Raw genomic sequence first — 25,367 nt, forward strand, 5'->3', positions numbered from 1 at the left:
TATTCATGTTGTTCAAATTAACCATAATTTTCTGGACTTTTACAAACACCTCACCTTCTCTCTCTATGAAAGGTGTATTTAAATAGAAGCATAGAAGAATTTAGGTTGGAAAAGACTCTAAGATCATCAAGTCTAACCATTAACCTGGTACTACCAACTTCACAACTAAACCTGGTATTCACCATTCTTGTAAATGTTGAAAAAGCATGTGGATATGGCACTTGAGGACATGATTTAATGGTGAACATGGTGCTGGTGTTTGGTTGACAGTGGGACTTGATCATTTTAAATGAGTTAAGAATTCTACAATTCCATGAAACCATGTCCCTAAAGCCACGTCCACATGTCTTTTAGATACATCCAGGAATGGTGACTCAACCACTTCCCTGAACAGTCTGTTCTAATGCTTGGCAACACTTTCTGTGAAGAATTTTTCCTCTAATATCAAATATAACCCTACCCTGGCACAACCTGGGGGCATTTCCTCTTGTCCTCTTGTTACTTGGAAGAGGAAACTGAGCCACTCCTGGCTACAACTTTCTTTCAGGCAGTTGCAGAGAGCAATAAAGTCCCCCCTGAGCCTCCTTTTCTCCAGGCTAAACACCCTCAGTTCCTTCAGCTGCTCCTCACAAGCCTTGTGCTCCAAACCCTTCACCAGCTCCATTGCCCTTCTCTGGACATGCTCCAGCACCTCAATGTCCTTCCTGAATTGAAGGGTCCAGAACTGGACACAGCACTCGAGGTGTGGCCTCACCAGTGCCCAGTACAGGGGCACAATCCCTCCCCTGGTCCTGATGGCCACACTATTGCTGATACAGGCCAGGATGTCATTTGCCTTCTTGGCCACCTGGGCACACGCTGGCTCATGCTCAGCCCTCACTGAACATTGGTAAAATTGTGACATTTAGCAAAGTCTCAGATTACAGACCCATGGGATGGGTGAGGGCGACAGGACCTCTGAAGATCATCTGGTCCAACTGCTCAGCTCAAGCCAGACTACCTCGAGCTGGCTGCTCAGGGAAATCTCCACAAGGCTTTTGAATATCTGCAAGGAGAGAGACTCAAAAACCTCCCTGGGCAATCCAGTGAACTAAAGTTCTAGGGGCTGGATTTCAAGAAAGACATGAACCAGCTGGCAAGTGTCCAGAGAAAAGCCAAGAGCATAACCAGAAAGGATGTCCTTGAAGAGAGGTGAAAAGACGTGGAGATTTTCAGGAGACTGCAAGAGACATGCAAACAGTGATATAAGAGGATGCAGGACTGAGGTATGAAGTCAGTCAGCTGTTCCATAACCTGTAAACCAAAAAATAACTAACTCTCATTCCAAAGGAAAAGACTGGCATTAGATGTTGGGTATGGGATTCCTCAGCATGTTTTTAATTGTAAGGACAATGGAGCCCTTGACAGTGGCCAGAGAGGTGGGACAGCATCCATCGCTGAGATCTTTAAGACCTGACTAGACAAATACCTGCTGGCAATCACTTTGTTGTGACAAAACCAGCCTCTAGGCAGAAGTGTGGAACCAGCAAGACTATTAAATCCTTTCCATCACACATTAATCTCCCTGCCCTTCAGCTCCTGCATCTCATTGATTTTTGAGGCATGCATGTCCACATGTCACTCATTCCCCTGCAGCTTCAAGGAATTTCTAACATAAACATTCTTTGGACTTTCTGTTTTATCTTTGCTCTTTGCTTAAGGGTAAGAAGCGAGAAAAGGAGTGAATGGCAGTCTAGAAACATCCAGCACCACATATGAAAGGAAAAACATGGGATGAAGCCAAACCTGGAGGGCTGTAGTGCAGCACAGGGGTAATAAACTTCAGCTATAGGGTGGAATATCTTTCTGCAGCTGAGACCTGGCTTACCCCTTCCGGGCCTCAGCATTTATTTCAGATTTTTTGAAAGCTGTTTTCTCCATGCAAGTAAGCAAAATTTAAATTGAAGCAACCTGCAAGCATGCTGACAAAACAGTCCATGTTATATCTATACAGATCAGAGCTCTAATTCTAGCAAGGCATAAATGGAAAAAAGATGGTTACAAAGAGCTGATTTTATCAATTCAAGTTCAAAACCCTAAAAAAGCAGTGTTGAACATGGTCTGGAGACTAACAGGAGGTCAGTCAAACAGCAGTAATTTCCCCTATCATCCAGAAAGGACTGTTCAGAAGCAGCACTATGAGTATGGACATTTTTGTTCTGGTCGCTCCCCTCTGCACATACACCAGGTCTGAGAAACTCAAGGATTTTAAAGTGTTACAGACACATGGCAATCAGATACTGTGTAAAATTATCACACTGTCTTGAAACAAGTCAGTGAAACAAAATCAGCCTTGACAAAGTAGAATTTTTCCCCAGGAATGCATTGGGTGTTTAACTGTCATAGCTGCAAAGGCATTAACAGATCAAGCCTCTGAAATCAATAATGTTTTATTTTGTTCCTGACAAAACCACAGCATCCTATTAAATCAAAATGCAACAGCACCCAGTGATGTTGCAGTTCACCCATTTTGTCAATATGAATCATCCACTGCAAGGAAGGAAATAATCAGGAAACCAGGCTCTATACCCTGTGAAACCAAACTCTCAACAGGATGGTCTGGCCTCTGCACTACACATTGGAAAAAGTCTTGGTAGGATCAGTCTAGAAGAGAATATTAAGGAGTGTTGATTCTCCTGGGAATACTGGTGTATCCCCAAGGCTCCAGCTTTATCTCCTGCTTACATCTAAAAGAGACATGTAAACAAAAGGGATGTCACTCAATCACCAGTTAAGGGCATCCTAAGTAAAAATGTTAGGATGTAGCAAGTACAAGAACAGGGGATAATGAAGAGATACCAAGTTTGTGTCTTGGAGGGCTAAACGCTCTTCAGCAGATCAGAGCAGATACACTCACACCTTCATTGGACAAGAACATGAACGCAAAAATATAACTGGAAAGAGTTTTGAAACTGCAAGAGGCTATTCTTGCAAGCCTGTATGAATTTCACACCTTTGATCATTTAGTTTCCTTCCTTACCAGAAGAAGAAACATAAGAGAAAAGAATCTCTTTTCCTAAGATTAGGATTAGAGCTGCACTGACTGGTGTGGGTTTGAGGGGACTAATGTTGGAAAATTAAGAACTAAAAAATGTGCATTAAAAATAGTAGTTTATGTTTTGTTTCTGTCCCCTGAGGCAAAAAGAATCATTTGAATTGAAAAGTGAGACTGTGGTATGTGAAGAAGTTTCTGAAGTACCCAGCCTGAAATAAGACACCAAGGTGGGATGCCTAGAAGCATCTAGCTTCTCATTGTGCTGTCAGGCCACACCACTAGTCCTCTGCGGTAGGGCAAGACATCAAGAGCTTTGGCTCATTATTGAACCATAGCCAGGAAATATGCACCTGAGAAATGGTTACTATCATGCTAAAACCGCCTCATCACAGGGGACCATAGGCATAATCTACTAAGGGATATTTAAATTTAGGCATAATCTACTAAGGGATATTTAAACCAAAATTTCTTGTGGCAGTAATTGATCTTTAACCAGCGTTCATCATCACTTTTAGAAATGGTTTTTTTTCTTTCTTTTTTTTTTCTTTTTCATTTTAATGGCACTGTTAGTGATATTGACACAGTCATGCTGCCCACTGTGCCACTCCCTCCTGCCCAAGTAGCTTTTGAATCTGGTGGTAAATTTTCTTACAAGATCGAGCATCAGTAGCTGGCCAGAAGATGAGCACCCCAAATAAAGGTATTCACTGAGGTAAAGGAGAAGAGAAAGCAGCTTTAACTGGTCTTGAGGACTAGTCCAGTCAGCAACACTTATGATGCTCATGCCTCTGCCCCAGCTACCGCATATGCTGTCACCCCCACTGAGAGAAGTGCAGGGGCATCAAGAAACTCTTACAGTGGGGTCTGCCTTCACAATACAGATCTCCCCTTCAAAACTGAAGGCTTAATTTTATGCATTTCTTTTCCCCAACTCACTTTAAAAAGGTTGTAAGGGAGCACCTTTAGTCCAGCTAGTCTGCTGCCACGAACATGATGGGTCAGCTCCACCTCAAACACTGATGAGAGATTCCTGAGCATGATGCTTTTGTTAATTAACAGATTAGGTGTCTCACAAATACTCCTAAGGGCATACAATGCCCAGGAGTATCACAGTCCTTTGCAACACACTAGGAACTGACTGGACTCATGTTGGACCACGTAGTGAGTACTGTGTCCTGAAGGCAGGGCAATACCTCCACCATCAGTTATGGAAATATTCCTCTTTACTCCCTTGGAACTCCACAAACCACTGCAGCAGCTTAAGGATAAAGAGCCCACAGCCACAGTACACCTGGGCAATGTGACTGTATCAACTGCCTCAGCTAAAGCCATGCTAATTGCAATTTCCTCTCCTCAGTTAACCACAACCAGCAAGCTTGAGAGAGCAACCTGCAGAGATCATTTTGCATTATATCTATTACATACTTCTAAATAGACACCAGCACTTGGACACATTTTCTATGTATACACACCCTTGCCCAGTTTAGGGGGCAAGGTCTTGCTTTTCTCAATACTACCTGTGGACTCACCCAGTGGGGCCATCGAGCTAAAAGGAAACTGCAGGTGCCACTGCACACATGGAGAGCAAAGAAAAATCTTCAGCCAATTTTTCACTTTCTGTGTGAATGCACAGCTGCAGTGGGTACCTCCATCACATTCACCATCTTGGTCTGAGAACCAAGGCATTTGTTAGGCACCAAAGATAATTTCCACAGGCAGATGTCTGTACACAACAGGAAAACTTCAGGCTGTTATAGGAACAGGACTTCAAAATCCATTGTATTTTTACTGCTATCTCATCATCTTGCCTGTGGTGTCCTAATTTTGTTGTCTGTTTCCAGAGGAAAGCTCTGAAGCACTCTCAGACCTGTGATTCTAGACATAGCATTTCTTCCTCAACCCTTAAATCTACTGTATCTGCCAGCAGCTGCCTGTTACTACACAATCAAGAGAATTAGAACACAGCACCACAGAGAAGGTAGGAGGTACAATTATATACAGGGTCTCAAAACCTTCCCTATAACAGGATTCTACATAAAACAAGCTTATTGTTACAGTTTGCCATGTTAACAGCAGATAATCCTCAGTATAAATGTAATTAAATAATATAGAAAAAAAAATTATTTACAGGCACATCAGTTGATGAGGAAGTCAGATCACACCAACGTAATAAGAATAGCTGAGGAGTCAACATCAGAGAGGGTATTTGGGGGATTTTTTATGGCTTTAAAAGAAGAAAAGTGCAGTAAAACACAGCTGCAATCATGTCTTCTTGTCATCCTACCCATCACAGCACCTGCTCTTCTTCATTAAAATAGCACTTAAATAAATTTAAAGCAGTTTGTGTGGGACATAAAAAAATCTTGTTCCTGAGAGGCTGTAGAAGAGTCTGATTGCTTCAGTGGTTAGGAATCACTTTGCTTAGATGTCCAGTCTTCCTATGGAAAATCTACAGGCATTTATCAGTGTTGTCCTTTAATATAATTAAGTCTCTTCTCCCTAAGAGTTGCATAAAGGTTTTTAAAATAAAAAGTTGCTTGCTGAGGCCTCAAGCAGTAAGAGCTATTCCCATGACCATACTTAAATTGTACTAACTTCTTTCCAAACGCGTAAAAAGTTAATGTCACCAGCAAAATACGATCATTTTAGAACAGCAAATGTTCAAAAAGATGCCAAAAAACCTTGTAGCAATATTAACACTTTAACATCACTGGTGGCAGTTCTGAGAAGCAGCTCAGACCCAGCAGCACTTTGGTCCCTTTAGTGAAGCTGGGCAGTAGCACTGAGAGGTGTGTTTGGAGCAGCACCCTCCAAAGGAGCCCTGTGTTGTGTCCTAAGAGATGAAAAGCTAAAGTTGCTACGTCACCTTCCAGTCCTCCTTATATACTAAATTTCTAAACAGATCCTCTTCCACAGACATGGCCCTTGACACTTTGCTACTTGTCTCTCATAAATCAGTGTCTGTGCCATACTCAGGGTTTGCTTACTCGGGCAGAAGTTCAGCCACCTATAGGAACTAATGGCTCCTTACTTTGTTGTCATCAAGCACTGCTTTTAGGGCATTCCATCAGCAGAACTCCAAATCCTTTCCACCAGCCTGTTTCCTCAGGTCAGGTTTTTACAGGCTTTTCTTAAACTTTCTGCTTTACTTTTTCTTAAATTTGGAGTAGTTTCCACCAGCAAGCCAACCTCAGTTCTCAAACTGCAGTACTGTTGAGTTCTGCACTAGCCAAGGTCTGACTGCTGTAGCTGTGCCAAGGGAAATAGAGGCTGGATACCAGGAAAAAGTCTTTTACAGAAAGGGTAATAGAGTATTGTAATGGTCTACCTGGGGAGGTGGTGGATTCACCATCTCTGGATGTGTTTAAGGAAAGACTGGATGTGGCACTTGGTGCCATGGTTTAGTTGAGGTTAGGGTTGGGTTGGACTTGATGATCCTGGAGGTCTCCTCCAACCTAATGACTCTGATTCAAGGAACCCCTAAGGAAGGAAGGAACCCCAAGGAACCCCTAAATGCCTGCCCCAAAACATGGGCTGTGAAGCCACTGCTCTCTGGGAGCTTTCTAAGCCCATTGGAGACGCACAAGCAGGAGCAAGTTCAATTCCACTTCAGTCATAGTCCCAGAAGAGAAGGCTTTGTGCACATCTGCCATGAGGAGCTGGTATGAATAGACTGTGCAAACCTGGTAAGTGTGAAATTTGGGCCTCCCATGTGTAATGCAGGTGTGTAAAGGCAGCCCCAGGTCAGCTGGCTCCTGGCAGGAAATGAAAATCAAAGGCTGCTGCACACTGCACAGTGCTCCTGGTGTGTGAGCAACACCAGGAGCATGCAGAGGAGTTTCTGGCATGGTGCAGCTTTGATGTAGGTTTAAACCCAGATTTTTAAATGCCTTCCTGCTGTTGAAATGTAATGAAAACTCTGAAATACTAAATCATAGTCTGTATAGAAGGATTCAAGATGCTAATCTTAAGAATAAAGGGCTGAATGATCTATTTTTAAGGTCTCCCACTGCTTTTCTCTCAAACTTGTTACTTTAGAGGTTTTCTCATTGTTTTAATAGCTTATGTAACTTACCAAGACTACTTGTAACATAAGATTTACATTTACCTCTTCAGTTTTAAGCTTTTCCTAGGCTTCTCAAAATGTCTGACTTTAACAGACATTCTTAAGACTTATTTATTTCTTCATGATCATTATATATGTTTACATTAATTTTTATTTTTTTTTTTTTTACAGCAAAGTTTTTCCAAAGATAAGTACAGACAGGGTAACATAATAACCTTCATCCCTGAGCTTGCTCTTTCATCCAACGATCCCAGGCCATTAAAGTGGTTTCATGGGTTAAGTGAAGCAAGCTTTTTCTGTCAGTACCTGAATTTGGAGGCACACTAATGACATCTACAGATGGTTTTAATCAGTCTGATACTAGGAGGAAACACTCTCCCAACCAAAAAAACCAAAACCAAAACCAACCAACCAAACAAAAAACAAACAAACGAACAAAAAAAACCCAAAAAACCCCCTCCAAACCTAAGCTATGTCTTGATTTGAAATCATGGCCAGCAACATACATGAATTACTTGTTAACTTTTACTAAAGCTGTGTTGTGTGTTTAATGAGTTCAGGTGTCGAGTCCCGCACTTTGGCCACAATAACCCCCTGCAGTGTTACAGGCTGGGGATGGTGTGGCTGGACAGTGCCCAGGCAGAAAGGGACCTGGGGGTACTGGTGACAGCAGCTGAACAGGAGCCAGCAGTGTGCCCTGGTGGCCAAGAGGGCCAGTGGCATCCTGGCCTGGATCAGGAATGGTGTGGCCAGCAGGAGCAGGGAGGTCATTCTTCCCTGCCTGTACTGGGCACTGGTGAGACCACACCTCGAGTGCTGTGTCCAGCTCTGGTCCCCTCAGTTTAGAAAGGATGTTGAGACACTTGAGCACATCCAGAGGAGGGCAACAAAGCTTGGGAAGGGTTTGGAAAACAAGCCATATGAAGAACAACTGGAGGAGCTGGGGTTGTTTAGCCTGGACAAAAGGAGACTCAGAGGTGACCTTATCACTCTCTGTAACTTCCTGAAGGGTGGTTGTAGCCAGGTGGGGGTTGGTCTCTTTCTCCAGGCAGCAACTGACAGAATGAGAGGACATTCTTAAGCTGCATCAAGGGAAATACAGGTTGGATATTAGGAAGAAGTTTTTCATGGAAAGAGTGATTAAGTAGTGGAATAGTCTGCCTGGGGAGCTGGTGGAGTCACCATCCCTGGACGTGTTCAAAAAAAGACTGTATGTGGCACTCGATGCCATGATCTAGTTGAGATGTTGTGGCTGGGTTGAACTCAATGGTCTTGAAGGTCTCTTCCAACCTACACATTCTGTGATTCTGTGGTTCTGTATGGATTGAATGGTTTCCCTTCCCAGTAGGCACCCTGACAGAAGTTTCTTAAGTAGACGGGACTCAAACCACATATTCTTTCCATGTGCAGTCTAGGTTGTATTTACAGGAATGCGAAGATCTTATGGATGTCTTTTTAAACTGCAGTTTGCTTCCAGTGAGTCGTAAGAGTTCAAAAGTGATCATGTTCTACCATGAGACATTGCACTGAAGGAACTGCATTATGCTACAGCCTCCTCAGTCAGATTTAAGATCTATCTCCTTGGAATTCAATTACAGTAGTAAACAGTTGCTATCCCACCTGAAAGAGAACAGGGAATGAGATACCCATCTCACCTCCAAACCCAAGAAAATGCTGAACAGCCTTGCAACTGTTTTACTCACTTCAGTCTGAAACTACCTGCTGGTGTTTACCTCCCTCTGATGTCTTGAGGCATCCCAGAGTTAAAGGGTTGCTAACATCAACCTTCTAATCCTTCAGTGCACTGCAGACACATGGGAAGGAAAGAAATTTGTCTTGTCATGCTTTTTTTGAGTTCCTACTGTTGCCAAACAAAATTACCCTTTGTAGATTATGGAGTGACTTCTTTCACAGCTGTTTTCAGTTAGCATGTGGAGTGTGTAGTGTGAGTGTGTGCAGGAATATAGACACCTCCCACTGGGTCTCACTATTCCAAGCCAAGGCAGTGTGCACTCTGTAAGGCCTTTGTGACAGGCTCTTAAGTTTAAAGAAACGAAAAACCAAACCAAACAAACAAAACCCAAACCAAAAAACTCCAAACCAACAAAAACCAAAACAAACAAAAAACCAAGCCAAAACCAAACCAAAAAACCCCCAAACCAAACCAAAGAGAGAGCTAAAAGCCTTCTAGAATTGAATAGGGGTGAGAAATTGCTTTTTGAAGCATGATAGGCAAAGTCCTAAATGTCAAACTACTACACAGTGTGCACCAGTACCGATTGCCAGCATCAGAGAGGGCAGCTGAGGGGGAAGAAGAGGAAACTGCAACTGCACATCCCACCCTGTGTAAGTAGGTAACAGCTACAAGAACCTATGTAGGTACTTGTAGGTGTGTATGAACAGAGACGAGAAAGGGAGCTTCAACTCTTCCTCATCACCCCCCACTTTTCCATGCTCAGGCCCCACTGTTCTGATGGTACAGTGTTTCCAGGATGTGAAATGTCCCAAAAGAAAACCTGGATGGGAAATGTTGGGTCTGCAGTTCATACCTTTGTATGAAAGTCTTATCTAAACTCCAAGTCCACTCTATAACTATCCATGCACAGAGCCCAGAACAACAAGGCTTTGACAGACAGACAGAGGCTGCCAGATTCCTGAAGAAGATGTAAACTGCTTGGTGTAATTAGATAAGACCGGCCACAGAAGTTGTGCAAACATCTTTACGATGCACAGTCCATGTACCAAGTGTATATTCAGTGGGAGAACAGCTGTGTTTTCACAGTGCCTACAACAAGATCCCCACAAAACAGATGGCAGCCCCCTCCCTATCACTGCTGTGTGTGCTACTGAGCAACTGGGAAGATTCACGTTATTGTACTCTGCGCTCAGTTTATTTCAGTATTATAACTGTGCACAGAAATACCATGTCTTCTTAGGACTACTGCTGCAGGACACAGTGCTCTAAGTTACTATCTGACCTACTGGGTTTTTTGGGTTTTTTAAGCTTATTTTTTTTTAAGTTTTTAATTTCTTGAGGGGAGAAAAAAAAGGCAAACGCATCCAAAACCCCAAGACACACTTCCCTGGAGAAGTGACACCTGTAAAATGCCTAAGTCCATTCATGTCTTTTACATAAGAGAGGGCAATTAATAAAGGTCTGATAGCTTTGTTTTTCAATTAAAGAGGTGATTAAAAGTTTGGCACGTGTTCCATAATATTGATTGCTTTGTGAGTGATTGTTAATTACATTTAGTAAGAGATGTGAGGAGAAATGAGGAGCAGACCAAAGTTAATTGTTTAACTTTTAACAGTTCACCAGGTCTCTTCAGATAAAAAATGGATGCTCAAACTCTCTCGCCATTTCACCGTACTTTTGTAAAATAAGAAGACAGAAAAAGATCCCAAGTTTGTTGCAGTACAAAGTTAGGAGAGAGTTTTGATTTTCAAAGTAGCTTAAAGGAGTATCTAATTGACCTTGTCCCACTTGATCATTGAATTCCTTTCTCCCTGAGGCTCATCTCTTGTCAATACATTATTAGCACACAGACAGTGGTAAAAACATGCTCTGCACCACCAGATTGGAGAGGACAACACAATCATATGTTGAACACTGTTCACAAGGTTATTTGCCTTCATTACAAATAAGCAAGACAATTAAGCTGTGTGTCCCCTTTCCAACTTCATCTTTAGCTTGAATGAGAAATTCTACTTTAAACATCAGGTGATTTGTTTAAAGTTAGTAGCTGGAAATACTGTGCAGAGTTTTTCTAATCATAGATGTTTGCCACATGCACAACACATCCCATTCCTGCAAGAATAGTTTTCTCAGGGAGGCAGCTCTGGACTCGCAGACTGCACACAGCAGTCTGGTAAAGATCACAGCCCCCAGCATGCTTCAACATGTTTCTTTCCCTCACAGCTCGATGTTTCACATTTCCTGAGCATTAGGCTGTAAAATTCATTGATAGAAATTGGTAAATATCCCCTGTCTAGTAAAGTTGCAAGCATCTAAGAAAAAAGGCAAGCAAGCAATACCAAACAAACCCAAGCAAATGATGACCAGTTGTGTTACTAGCGACCTGAGCTGCACTTACTAACACACTCTAAAACTTACTCTAAGATGAAAGTAACGCATGGAAAGGATGGCTCTTGCAACCGTAAAATACCTCAAGCTTTATGTGGTTTAAGAAGTTTTTCAAGTCTAGCCATTCTCTTTGCTGTCTTATTAGGAAAACCATACACAACAGTACATGAGCTCTCGACATGTAGATGTAACGACAACATCTCCATTTAGTTCTCTACAGCAACTGCTAGGATTCCAGATTCAGATTTGTTTTTTCTTTTTCTTCTCCTTGGCTCGTTGACGTCTATTTTGTAACGACTCCTCTCCCTTCCTCTGCGCTGTTGTGCCAGTGCTGTAGCTGACTCCCAGCATCATCCGGCGCGGCTCGGGGAGCGGGAGCAGCGGGAACCCCCAGCGCCCTGGGCTGCAGCTGCAGGTCTGTAAGCGCCCACATCCAGGACAGCGTCACCTCTTCCTTCTCAGGTCCTTCCAGCAGGACCCGAGCGACAGGAGAGGCTCCCTGCTAACTGCCCCTACTATGAGACAAGCCATTTGTTGTGGCGTAGCCCCCTTTTTACCGGGCCCTAACTGCTTGTTAACCCCTGAGCAGACACCTCTAGTCCCACGAAAGCGAACTTCTTCGTGACAAGAATTCCTTGCAAGACAACATAACCAAAACACCATTCCCTACGTTTCCAGCTGCTCTTTCAAAGGCAAGAGGCAGAAGCTCTGCGGGCGATACCGGGGAAGAGCCGGCACATTCCCGTGCCACCCACCGAACTCCCGCAGCCTCCTGTGGCTCCCGCACGCCACGGAGAGCAGCATCGCCACGGCCGCATCTCCTCGAATGGCAAATGCCCTGCACGGCCGTGCATGGTCAGCATCCCCCTCCTTCGGGGCAACGCTTCATGCCCAGACATCCCTTTCGCTGCCATCCCGACCCACCCGGGGCAGCGCCGCGGGGAGAACCGACCCCATCCCAGCTTCCCCGTCCCGTCCCGGGCCGCTACCTCCTCCGCCGCCGCGGTGGACCTTGACCAGCACCTCCGCCCGGCCGCCCGCTCGGAGCTCCCGCCGCAGGTAGAGCCGCCCCGACGTCCTGTCGACCCCCACGGGGATGGCGCCGGGAGAGGCCAGCTCGAACCAGCCGCCCGCCGCCCGGTCTCGGCTCCTCGGGACGGTGAAGACGGTGTCTCCCACCCTTGCCCCGGAGGGCAGGCGGGCCGTGTAGCGCCGGGCGCCGGGCCCCGGCGGCTGCAGCGAGCGCGGCTCCCGCCGCCGCCCCGCGCCGCCCGCCGCCCCCGGCCCGCGCACGGCCAGGCGCAGGCACCGCGCGGGGCTGCGCAGCGGCCGCGGCCGTCCGTGGTCCAGAGCCGCCACGCAGAGACGGAGCCGGCGCAGCCCCAGCAGCGAGCCCACGGTCAGCACCTGCCCGCTGCGGGGCACCACGAAGAGCAGGCGGCTGCCGGCGCCCGGCGGCCAGGGGCGGTAGGTGAGGCGCGCGTTGGCGCCCGCGTCGCCGTCCGAGGCGCGGAACCGGGCCACCTCCGTGCCCAGCGGGACCAGCTCGTCCACTTCCAGCGGCCGCGCCGGCGGCAGCCGCGGCCGGTGGTCGTTGCGGTCCAGGACCCGGACCCGCAGCAGCGCCTCCCGGGCGGACCGTCCCGCCCGCCGCCGCAGCCGGAGCCCGTACTCGGGCTGCGTCTCCCGGTCCAGGGGCTCGGCGGTGCGGAGCAGCAGCAACCCCCGGCCGCCGCCCGGCCGCCGCTGGAGGGAGAAGCGGGAGGCGCCGTCGCCTTCCAGCGCCCACTCCCCGGCCGGCTCCCCGGGGCCCAGCAGCCTCCGCAGCGGCACTCGCAAGCCCCGCACCCGCGTCCCCGCCGGGCTGTTTTCGGGCACCTGCCCGGAGAACCGCAGCAGGCGGGGGGAGCCCCCGCACCCCGGCCCCGCCGCCCCGCCGAGCAGCGGCAGCAGCAGCAGGACCGGGAGCAGCCCGCAGCCGCTCCGCCGCGCCCGGCCCATCCCGCCGAGCGGAGTGCAGCCCGGCTCTGCGCCGCTCCCGCCGCAGGCACCCACGGCTCGGGCAGCCCCGGCCCGTCCCGCGGCCACTCACGGCCGTGGGCGGGGACGGAGCGAGCCCGCCCCGCGAGGTCGAGCGGGGAGCCCGCCCGTGGCAAAGCGCTCTATGTTGCTTGGCAAATCCCTCATCTTCCCCCATTTCACATTGCCCGTGAAGATCATCTGTGAGTGATCTCTCCCTGGCCCTGTTTCAACTCGTGAAGTTTTTGTTGTATTTTCTCTCCGCTGTCCAGTTGCAGAGAGGAGTGATAGAGCAGCTTTGGTGGGTGCCTGGCATTCAGCCGGGGTCAAACCACCACATTCAGCCGGCGTCGAAACACGACATGCATCCAGCTGCTCCCTCTAGCTCTTCTGCAAGCTGAGTAGACACAGGATGAACTACACTTGCTTGGGGGGTGACTTGGGGGAAAATGGGCAATCTCTAGCTCTCCTGAGCCCGTAAGAAAAAACCCACCAAGCCAAGCTTCACGAACAACCATAAAAGAAACAGAGGAAAACACCATTACCTAAAGGAGAGCAGACCTTGGGACACTTGAATCATAAGAGTAGTTGTCACCCAGCAGACATGCTTCTCTGTTTTAAGCTGGGTTTATCTTGGAAGCACAGCCTCCCAAAAGTGTACATTCAGGTGGCTGCTCCTTCAGGAAAGATGCAATATTTTTGGGACAAGAACAGTGTGTGCTGTTGTTGACAGCAAGACTGAAACGCTCATTCTGAAAGTACCGAGCGAACACATCAGTCCCACTAAACACGCACAAAACAATCTCATGTTTATGGAGCATGGAACTCACTGCCCTGGTTAGTCTGTGATCAATGCAAGTGTGAATACAAGCCAGACCACTCCAGTGTCAATCACTACTCATCAAACCAAACAGTACTCATTTCCTCATTGCTCCAAGCATGAGCTCCCAGCAGCATCCCCCTGTTAATAAACAAGAACAAGAGTGTCTCCTTTCACATAGTGATGGTAACAGCTCAGGAACAGCCTTTGCGGAGTCTCCACATCCAGCTGGTCAAACTGTGTTAGGTGTTGTTCCGTCAGAAATGCTCCAATTTCCTGCTTCAAACAGGCTCACTAGTTTTACCAGAAGGTTGTTAGGAAGGCAGGGGTATAACTTCAGTGATGACATACCTAGGCTGGAAGTGAAGCTCTGCTGAAGAAAGCCAAAACCCATTTCACTTGTCTTTATTCAAATATCGTGGGCAACAGTCAAAGGTAACAACCAACTGCTAGACCTGCACCTGTGCCACTTGGGGAATCACCAGTTTTAAGGAGAGATAATTGTTGGAAGATCACATCCCATTATTACAAGCTGTCATCTTTATTTTTAACCTCCTCAAGGTGAAGGGATGATGGCTTCTAAAATGTGGCACAATGCAAGATTTCAGACTGGGAAGGCAAAAAGTAAAACTAAATAGTTTTACAGAATGGTTTACCAGTAACAACAATGAAAATAACCATCCAGATCCATGCCTGGTCAATCTGCTGTAGCAAGATTTGAGTATGCTATGGTTTCTCTTTGGTATGCTATGCTGCCCTAATTCCTCCCTTCACAAAGGCACTAGAAGGCTCATTAATTTAAAACACTTAATGAGCTAGCCAGACCATGCAAACAATCGTTCAGTTTAGGACAAGCTTAGCTCTGTATGGAGACACAGCACAGCATTCCCTGTTCTGAAGTGTGTCACATCCTTACACAACTTTCAACAAGTAAATTAAATCCTCTCTAAATCAAGTTTCCATTTTTAGCTTACATTACAGGACACGCTACTTGCTACACAATACCTCACTTTCTATTATCTTCTATTTAAGCACTTAGAAATGTGCAGTTTTCCCTACAGCCTGTAAAGATATAAACTAGATTTTATTCACAGTATTCCCTCCCACCTATGAACTCATGTATTTCTAATTCATTAACATAGCATTTTGATGATGGAAATTCAGGCTTCTCCTGTATGTCACTCCCATTGCCAGAATTTAGGGCACACCTTACAGAGCAGAACCAGAGCCAAGCTCATCTTGTGGATACTCACTAGTACAACTGTGTTATTATCAACATCCAATTACACAAAACCTGTGTGACAACAAAACAAATGTACAGAAATTCGTGGCCACAGATCCTACCATACCATTTAAAGAGATGCAAACACACTTGAGTGTAGGCATGTTTTCCAAAGGAACTTATCTGTTCCTGCAAAACTGAAGTGGAGTCCACAGATACTGGTCCAGTGTTAATCCAAGAGAACATCTCAGTACGTATAGTGGAGATGGCTCCTGGCTTCAACAGGAAACAACATATACATGAAATGAATACAAATAAATAAGCTCCTTAGATACTGTCTAAACCAACACAGATCAGATTGTCTAAACCAACATCTTCAAGACACTGTCAGCTTCTATTGCCAAAGAATCATAATGAAATTTAGTTTTAGGGTTCTTCTTAAGCAAAGCTGATCTAGTGAACTGAGGACTGTGAACTGCAACCACTAAATCTAAGATCTGCCATTCTGAGCCCAAACCATCAGCAAGCCCAACAGCCTTCCTCTGGCCTTCCCTCACAGCTGGGACAAGCCCCTGGAATGCAGTCAGCAGTTTGGACAACAGCTGATTGTCATAAAATGGGCCAACTTGGGAGGAGAGAAAAAGAAAAGAAAAAAAAAAAGGAAATAAGAAAAGGAGTGGCATTTATCCATGTGCTAACAATGGTGAAATTAAAAACAGGCTTGATTTCTAAAATTGCAAAAATGGTTTAGTCACTTCTGCTGCAGTGATTCTGTCTTACTGCCCAGAATTAAGGTCAGCCATGGAAACCACAGGTGCACCCAGCAGTTACTCCAGGGAGACCATAGCTTCTGTGCTCCAAGTCTCATGGAGAGGCTAACATGAGGCAGTGAAGAAAAGCTGCATTCTTACCTGCCCTTTTCCAACTTACTTCAGAGGGGAGAATAGGTTAAGGCATCACTTTACATTCATCCTCACCTTACAGAATATTCTGGTATTCATTACAGTTTAAAAATAAAGTCAGCCTTAACATGTTTTGGGTCTTTCTATTACCAGTCAGTACAGCACCAGCAGGAGTCATGGCTTGACAGCAGACAGTACAGTGTAACTGCGAAATGGAAGAAATTCCAAGGCATTGAAAAGCTGCTCAAAGTTCTGAAAGTAAATGTATGTACTGATAATATGTTACAATCTACTGAATAGCTCTGTAGTACTTAGGACTGCCTAATGTTTGTATATTCTATATATGCAGTTTAATCCATAACAAGATGCATCTCATCACTATTAAAAAATGTCCATGACATTTATTACCATTTTTTAAGCAACCTGAAAGCATACAGGGGTTGAAGTATGATAGGCTGGGTCACTGCAAAAATGGGAAAATATGGGAAACTAGGTCCTACAAACATATTCCAGAACCACTGTTTAAGTGGAAAATAATCCAAACCAACAGTAATTTTACCTAACACCTCTCAGTCATTGATTCTAAACAGAGTATGTTTTGTACAGAGATACAGACTCACATGAAACACATATACACCTATTTATAGACATGTATCAATACAAATTCTGTTATATATAATAGAATGTTCTCTGTTTCACAGCTAGTAACCACAGCCTCAGTTTTGCATAAAGGCATAGAAGAATACACAGATACCAACATGAATCTCATGCTGTCACGAAGCTCCATTCCCCTTTGAGCTAAGCAACCACAAAACCTGGTTGCTTAAATGGCTAAACTTGGATATTTCAACATCAGCTCACTTCCCAACTAGCCTCAAACAAAGCAGTCTGATAAATGCTCAAACTCAGAACCCTTATACATTAAAGATGTAAATACATAATTTTTTTCAGGTGCTAAATGATCTGGTTTTGGAGAAGTGCTCTGTAGGGTATTTCTACTGTGTTTGGAATTTAACTAAAAAAATCAAGATTTTTGTATCATTACATGCTAAATGATTACAAAGTAATCTGCATTCAAAGATTTCCACTAATAATACTGTATAAAACAATAGAGGGCTCCAAAATATATAATCATGATCTGTAAAAATTCAAGGCAGAAAATACATTAGTAGATCAAAAAAACTAAATCAGTAAGCATTTGATGTTGCATAGCACTTTATTTCCAGGTGACATGCTTGCTGTAGGAAGATCTTTAGGGAGGAAGTCAGAGAGTTCAATAATTCCATATGAAGCAGCTCACATTTTGCTGTTCATCCTCCCACAAGTATGTCTCAACAGGCAGTCACAGTCAGCACGACATATGGATCCAGTCTGAGCAGGCTGCTTGTCCTCAAGAGTTGCAAGACTGTTTATGCTGCCCGTCAAGACAAACATTTGAGCTATGCTGCACAGTCTTCCCTTGACTTCCCAAAGGATGAAATGGTTTAGGTCCCAAAAAATCCATACTTTCTGGACTTGGCTTTTATAATTTTTATTCCACAGAAAAAAAAAAAAATTGTTATAAGAGAAAAGTATTTACTATGCATACATTACTTTGATAAAAAAAACTGTCCAAGACAACAAAGAGGATAAAAGGAATTGTATTCCTTAGACTTGTGATTAAATAGCTGCATATAGATAAGTTCATATGCCATTCTTGCTACTGCTAAATGTCACTGTTAACAAGTAAAGCACCACCAACAATTCTTCTGCATTATTGAAGTAAACAAGTTTGAAACTTTGAAAGGCATTAAACCTTCCGTCCCATCAAATAAATAGGTAACCTTAAACAACACTTGAAAGGCAGAAATACATATGCTTAACTGTGCCGAAACCAAAACCATTGCCAGATTAATTACATTTAAACACATTGTTGAGGTACAAAACAATTCAGAAGACCTTCAGGCATCACTAGCTCTGCGATTTGGCAAGTTAGAGTGCAGCAACAGAACAGTGATTGTTTTTTTAGCTGTACTGATGAAGTAAAAAAAGATTATTAAGATAACACACAATGCATGTCTTAGAATTCCTACTTTTTCCCCTTCTACAGTTAGGTTTTAAAAAGAGTATTAAAGCATGATTATGCAGATTTATGTTGAGGTATTATTTCACATGAAATATTGCTTGTGTTGGAATAAAGTTTCACTTCTCTTTCATCTCCAATATCACAGTACTACAGATGCACTGCCCATCAATATTTGCTAGATTTACAGATTAAATCACCATTACTGGTTAGGAGAAGTTCCTCATTCCACCTCCAAAACACAACAGTAAAACAGACACCTATAAATGCAAACATATCATGTGCACACACCCACGCATTCATAAGCACAGCCTACACTTTCTCCTGTTGGAGTTTTGGTTGAAGGACAAGTTATATGAAGTTTTAAGGATTTCAGGGATACCTTACAATCCCTACAACCTGATCTTGCAGCTTCTTTTCATGCGAATTGCACGGAAAAGCTAATGCAATTTTACAAGGTCTGGACACTTGAAGATGACTTAGTGAAAATAAGGTGGTAGGAACAAGACTTGGTCCCTAACCTCTGCCTTTTAGTAAATAGTAATGCCACCAGAGCAAATAGTTGGAAAAATTTTCAATGCCTGTGAAACCTTTTGGTCCACTTTCTTCCACATTTGTGTATGTTCTCCCTATTCCCCACCCCCATGGAAAATGTATTTAAGATTGTGTTGTATTAAATTGTATTTCTATTTACTTTGGAAGAAATGAAACCAATGTTTTTTAAATAATATGAATATAAGTTTATGCTCAGAAATACCTTTCCTTAGTCTCAAGCATCTCCTGTCAAATCTGAGTTCAAGTACGTGGTAATTCAGGAAGTGCAAGAGCATTTTTTTAAGATTAAGACAAAACTGTGTATGTTAGTTTAGCTGTGGGTTGGTCAAACTTCGATTCACAAGTCTAAGGATAACAGGCGAGTGCCTGAAAATACTCTACTAATTTAATCTTTCAACGTAATTTTTCTGCATTTACTAAGATCAAGTATATCAGAAAGTCGAAATGTGAAGGAGGAAATAAGCCAGCAGAATAGTCACACAAATTGCTATGCAAATTCTCATTCTTCCCAGTGAACAGCTGTTAGATGGCTGGCACACATCCCAGCTGCACCACTTGGGCATCCTCAGAGGCTGGCATATTAAGACACAACAGAAACTCTAAAAATCAAAGGGACAGGAATTTAAAAAAAAAAAAAAATTCACAAAAAGAAACATGAATTGAGGTTTTTGTTTGTTTAATAAAAGCTTGCAAGGCACATGTTTCAACTGAATTGCAACATCTACAGCAAAGCAGATCAAAATTTGTAAAACTTTCCCACAACCCTTTCAGGGAGTTAAACTTGTGATCTGGTTGAAAAGCCAGGGTTGTCTGCACAAGTCTGGCGTAATTATGCCCTATTGTTGTCCCACTGAGGAATATCACTGGAACTTATTATTTTTCACAGAAGCTGGAGATTTGACAGTATTTTTGCTAGTCCATAGCTGGATAAGAAATTAATTCACTTTCTTTGTAAGATACAATTCTTTCAGTCACTCATTTTAATTATGCCTTTTTACAGGAACAACCACAATGTTCTCCCAAATAAAAGGCTTCTTCTGTTACTTAAGGCTCCTGTGCCAATGGTGCTGCAATATAATTTTCTCTAATATAAAAAGCAAGGTAAAAATCTTAAATGATTCTCCTAAAGCAGAATCAATTGAAGTATCAAGAATACATTTTAAAAATGATGACAAAACTAATAACAATAACTATGTCACAGTTCAAATAAAGTTCAACTCGTTCAGTTCAACATATATAAAGGCCAACGTGCTACAAGACAGTTTTGTTTAGATGTGTGGGTGGCCTCATTTGTGGTTTTCTTAATATGCATGCTCTACATGTAGGTGTTCAGACTATGTTCTACTTGGTAACACACACAACATTGCAATAAAACACAACAGGCAGTCAAGGACAGTTGAATGTTGCACCTTGGCATGGCAGTCTAAGGCATGAAGCTGGAAACTCTGCGACTTCATCTACCCAAGTACAGTTGTAACCCTGAAGTTTGCACCTGGAATGCCTTATTGCTGATATGAAATGATATTCATGAATTACTGACTTCAAGAGATTAAATGACTGACACACAGACATGTAATTCCTTGGCAGTGATTCACACAAACTTAAACTGAAAAAGGAACTCTAAACTTACTTCCAAATATTCCATCTGTGTCCACAGAGGTGGTTCCTGCAGGCCTGCAATAGCTCAAGTTAATACACGAGCTTCTGTTGGTATACGGTAATTGAGTAGTCTGAAACAGCCCAGTGCAGTAAAACATACACTTGTGCACAGGCAAATAAATGGAGCCTGCACTCCAGCAGACACACAGGTACACATTATCCCCAACATGATGCCTGTATGCCCAGAAAGGATATTTACTTATAACTTGTAACTCAGTTATATGGATAAATGTTTCTCTCAGTGACACCATCCCATATATTCGACGAATTTATGTGAACATTGGTTTCAAATAAAATGTGTAACTTAACATTGTGTCAAGAATCATAGGCCTAAAAATATAACTAAAAGACAAATTACAGACATGTTGGCTTTTACAACAATAAAGCTTTTCTCTTTTAAATCACTCCAAAAGTGATAACAAGTTTTAAAAAATCTCAGCACTACATGTCAGTGTAAAGTAAGCAAGTGTATCTGCATAAGCAGAGAAGAATCATGCACATACAACAACATGCTGCATTTCCTAATAATTTCAGAGTTAAAATCTCCGATTGCAGTAAGGATTGTTTTGCAGCTTCCACTTGCAGAACAGTTTGCAGATCTTTCAGCTGAGGGTTCATCCTATTTTTCCAGATCCATCATTAAAGATATCTGGGCTCCAACACATGCCTGACAGACTGGCCTCTGGGCCAGGTGTTACATTAATTTGTAACTGCAGGTAATTCCTAAGGGGTGAGCAACTTCTTCCGGAATTTAGTCTTGGCTTTTTGTCCAGTTACATCTACATTAAGCAAAGCTACTGTTACCTTTTATTGGAGTTTCCATTCTCAACACTAGGTTTAGGCCTAAATTGTAATTAAAGCATCATTCATTTTCTTGAAAGTCTATCAGCTAGCAACAAACAGGATGAACAGATAATTTGTTAAGAAAAGGAGTCGTAGAGGCAAAGAGGGTCATATAACAAAGACAATTTTTAGAGGGAAGCAAAACTGCAGAGTACTTTCCCAAATTTTCAAGAATCTGTGTATTTGCATAATTGATACAAAAATAGCTATGAACATCTGTACCATTATTTCTTAATGGTGGTGATTATAGTGTTTTAAATGACAGTTGTGGCACTATCTTACTATAGCTATTGCATAATAAGTTGAATGAAATGAGTATCACCCATCCCTACACACACACACACACACACACACACACACACACACACACACACGTACCAGCAGTGAAACCGAAGTGCAGAAGTCTCAGTAGCAAACCTGGTTGTCCTGCTACACTTGCCTGAAAACAAGTATGGCATACTGTAGTATACTGGCCCATTCTGGTGGCTGCTAAGAAAGACACACTTATGCATACACACATGCACACCTAAGTGTGGAAAAATGCTGAAGACAAGTTCTTTCCAAACTGAAGATCTGAGCTTGCCAGCTCCTATTGCTAGGTCTAATTCCTAGCATTTCCACCAACATGTCTCTGTAGACAACAATGTAGAGATCAGTGCCTTAATCTGTGGAAGTGTTGTTTAAGTAAAATCTTCCTTATTTGAATTATATAAACTATATAGCTACACATAAGATGTATAAATGTGTGTTTGATAAATATAGCTACATGTAAGATGTATAAATGTGTGTTTGATAAACACAGAAATGTTTACCATGGAAGACAGGAAGAATAAAAACAAAACAAAAAGAAATCCCAAACTAAAAATCCAAACACTTACTTGAAAAGACTTGGGATAGAGATTGCTTTCTTGCTAAAAATTAAAAGCTATATGACTTAAATGAGCTCTTTAAATAATTTTTCTGTATTTACTGAAGTCTACGCATATCAACTCTCTAACACTAAAGTTAGAAATCTCATTTACATGAAGATTAAGATGATTTATAATGGGAAGCAAAATGTAAAAATATGGAAGACTGTAACACATTATAGAGACTGTAAAACTGATAAATGTTCCCATTTCCCTCAAGGATGGTATATGTGTCTCCTGATCTGTAGATCAAAGAATTTCAGTTTGGTAAAACAAAGTTGTCATTACACTGCATGTGTGCACATCTATCTGCAAAAATAAACTTCCTTGCTCAAAAGGAACTTTTTCAACTGAAATTCATTCACAATCAATCCTCAGAAAGAAGCTTGCATGCTTTTTCATGACTGGAAGGATATCACAGTGTTGATTTTATATACAAAGTAGGATCTATTCCAGTATACTCGAGTGAAATAATTCACATATGGAGAATAGTTCATTTTGATTTCATGACAAAATCGTCCATATTTTGAGTAGGCATAGTTGTCACCTTCCTCACAAACCACCTGTCAGAAAGAAAAAGACCTAATTACAGTACTGAAGATAAGTGGTTACAAAATGTAATTCTGTACATTTAATTAACTTTTGTATTCTGTACATTTCATTTATGATAGACATTTATTTTCCACATTGTACAGTTCCAATAAACTGAAAACACATTCCCCTGTAATTTGTTTAACCGTCTAAATTAGTCTTTGTGAATTAATCCCTTTGTCAAGGTAGCAGACATTAAAACCAGTGTACTGGATTCATATTATAAAGAACAACAGCTGTGGAAATTATGCACATGCCCCGTTTACCCAGTAGTTCAAACCTGACCTGCACAGGGCATACCAGTACGAAGGAAAGGAAAACCTCAATTACCTTTCCCAGGCCAATTAAGTTTGACATACATAATAAAGACCAAACACACACACATCACCCTACAAATTCCAACCAATTGACTTGGAAGCAAACTGTATGTTGTAGCATCTACTGTCTGATATCCCTGAAGAAATCCCTTCATTATTCCTTCTGATGGCACAAATTTACATGGTTTTTAAAAAAAGGTGGTAGGACAAACTCATGAAGAAAAATCCACCAGTGGCTGCCAAATGCAAAGATAATTGCCCTGAGCTACAGTCCTTCAGCAACAGACTGCTGGAAAACATTTGTCTCTCCCTATCAGTAAACCTATGCTTTCAGTCAGTGTCAGAAACAAGATATTGGACTAGGACTACAGGATATAGCACAAGCTCGAAGGTCGTATTTATCTTCTTAAACACAGCAATTCAGAACACATCCACAGACCTGTCAACACACCATCTATCCACTGTCTCACTCAACTCTGGGAATAAGTAAATGCTGCAGTTGCAGTCTCCAAATTCATATGCACTAGCTTCCACTACTTTGGAATGTCTTGATAATCTTCCAATATGTCTTAAACAATTTTTGTTAGCAAGCAAATGGAGAGATTTGTTTAAAGCTTCCAGAGACAATGCACTTTATTAATTTTTGAGAACAAACAATGACAGTTTTCTGAAAACACCCCAATATACCCAAATCAACTACTCTCCTCAAAACAACAACATCAACAAAAACCACAACAAATACCACAAGAAGGATTATCAAGCTTATGTGTGAGAGAGAAGTTTGCAGGAAGCATGGAGATGAGAGATGCAGGGGTATGAGGGCATGGAATCCTGAAATCGTGGTTAATTGCTCCAGTGGAGATCCTAAGTGTGAAGAGGAAACAGGAACTTACTCATGCAAGCACAGATCTGAGAACAAACTGAGAGATCACGTGCAGATTAACAATGTTGGAGGTTATTCATAAACACACACACTAGTTATGGTACAGTATATTGGATATAATCTGGAATAATCACAGCATACATGATTTTAGCAGCAAAACAAAGAAAGAAACAATAGATTTCAGCAATGGTAATGAAGTTAATAGAAAAATGGAGACAATACTAACTACTTTTTCCATGGAAAAAGTAGTTAGGAAACCTAGATGTGAAACTGACACCAGCTGTAGATTCCTGGGGAAATATAGAGTAATCCCCTAATAACATACCACCCCTATACTGCTTAGAGGTAACTGGTGACTCCCTCTTTCCTGTTGACATGAGAATATGCAATGAAACTCTAACCAAGTTTAAGGCCACCCCCTGCCTTTCTAAAATCAGATTTTTTTGCTGGATTTCCAGTAAGCCAATGAACAAGTGGCAGTGAGATCATTTTATAAACCCCATCTTATTCCCTACTTTAGCAGCAAGAGCAGCACTACCAACACCCAAAGAGACAGAACATGTAAATGACTGAAGCAGCATTCATGGTGCAGTTTATTCAACCAATCTTTCTAGCAGATGTGGTTTAAACTATCTGTTGGTGTGCTAACCTATCTGCAAGGCTGAACTGAACAGTCTTGCACTCTCATCAGAACTAGTCTGTACTGAACTAAATGGCAGGCTGGTCCTCATCCCAGCCAGAGTTTTAGAAAAACTGAGTTTATCCATTTTAGAATTTCATCTTCAAAGCTAGTAAAGAATGCCTTCTGAGGCAGACTTCACTGCTTTTGTAATAACCTCTTCACATGTCAGTCTTGAACATTTATATATAGTTAAATGGTATTTAATCATTGGAAGAAAAGCAGCACAGCTACATACTCATGTGTTAGGAGGGATTAGGGCAGTTAATAGTATTGGGTAAGATTACAAGTTTAAGAAACAGACAATCCAAAACCTAACTGATCACTTTTAAAACTTGAGTCTTTGTCTACATGTCAATTACAATAAGAAAAAAAAGACCAGCATTTTAAGGTTTATTTTTAATTTAATTATTTATGCATTCAAGCATTCATTTTTTCTCATGGATACTTACATGTCCATTAGCAATATCCAACAGATCTTTAACTCTACATCCTCTTACAGGTCCCACTTCATTGCAGATTGAATCTTCAATAACCAGAAAGTTGGCTTTGTAAGATGTGAGTATCTTATAAATATCCTCTGCTGACCTCTTTGAATAGATTTGATAAATCTATAAATCAAGAAAACATATTCATGCAATTCACAGATCAATGATACCTTAAATGCTGGGACACACATACCCCGCAACGACAAACTCCATATACACATCAAACTATAAAAAG

At 42.5% G+C, this 25,367-nt stretch overlaps 2 protein-coding genes across 5 annotated transcripts in view; both read right to left on the minus strand.

Annotated features, from left to right (window-relative positions):
• The window catches only part of LOC136301544 (neural-cadherin-like), a 56,089-nt gene extending 42,904 nt beyond the window's left edge, over positions 1-13,185 (minus strand). Inside the window, exon 1 of the mRNA XM_066204649.1 lies at positions 12,174-13,185. Coding sequence (XP_066060746.1) covers positions 12,174-13,185 — 1,012 coding nt within the window. The remainder of the gene's footprint in view (positions 1-12,173) is intronic.
• Positions 13,186-17,344: 4,159 nt separating this feature from the next.
• Positions 17,345-25,367, minus strand: part of DPY19L4 (dpy-19 like 4) — a 32,936-nt gene continuing 24,913 nt past the window's right edge. For 2 of the 4 annotated variants that reach the window (XM_066178531.1, XM_066178550.1), the window contains exons 18-19: positions 25,097-25,255; positions 17,345-22,737 (exon numbers count right to left, since the gene is read on the minus strand). In XM_066178531.1, the coding sequence (XP_066034628.1) occupies positions 22,573-22,737; positions 25,097-25,255 (324 nt within the window). In that variant the 3' untranslated portion in view covers positions 17,345-22,572. Of the gene's footprint in view, positions 22,738-23,705; positions 23,947-25,096; positions 25,256-25,367 lie in introns of those variants that run through there. The other 2 variants (XM_066178541.1, XM_066178559.1) reach the window with 2 other exon arrangements.

The sequence above is a fragment of the Chamaea fasciata genome, unplaced genomic scaffold (assembly GCF_029207755.1).
Source record: "Chamaea fasciata isolate MVZ Bird 193981 ecotype frontalis unplaced genomic scaffold, bChaFas1.0.hap1 SCAF_1, whole genome shotgun sequence".
Lineage (NCBI taxonomy): Eukaryota > Metazoa > Chordata > Aves > Passeriformes > Sylviidae > Chamaea > Chamaea fasciata.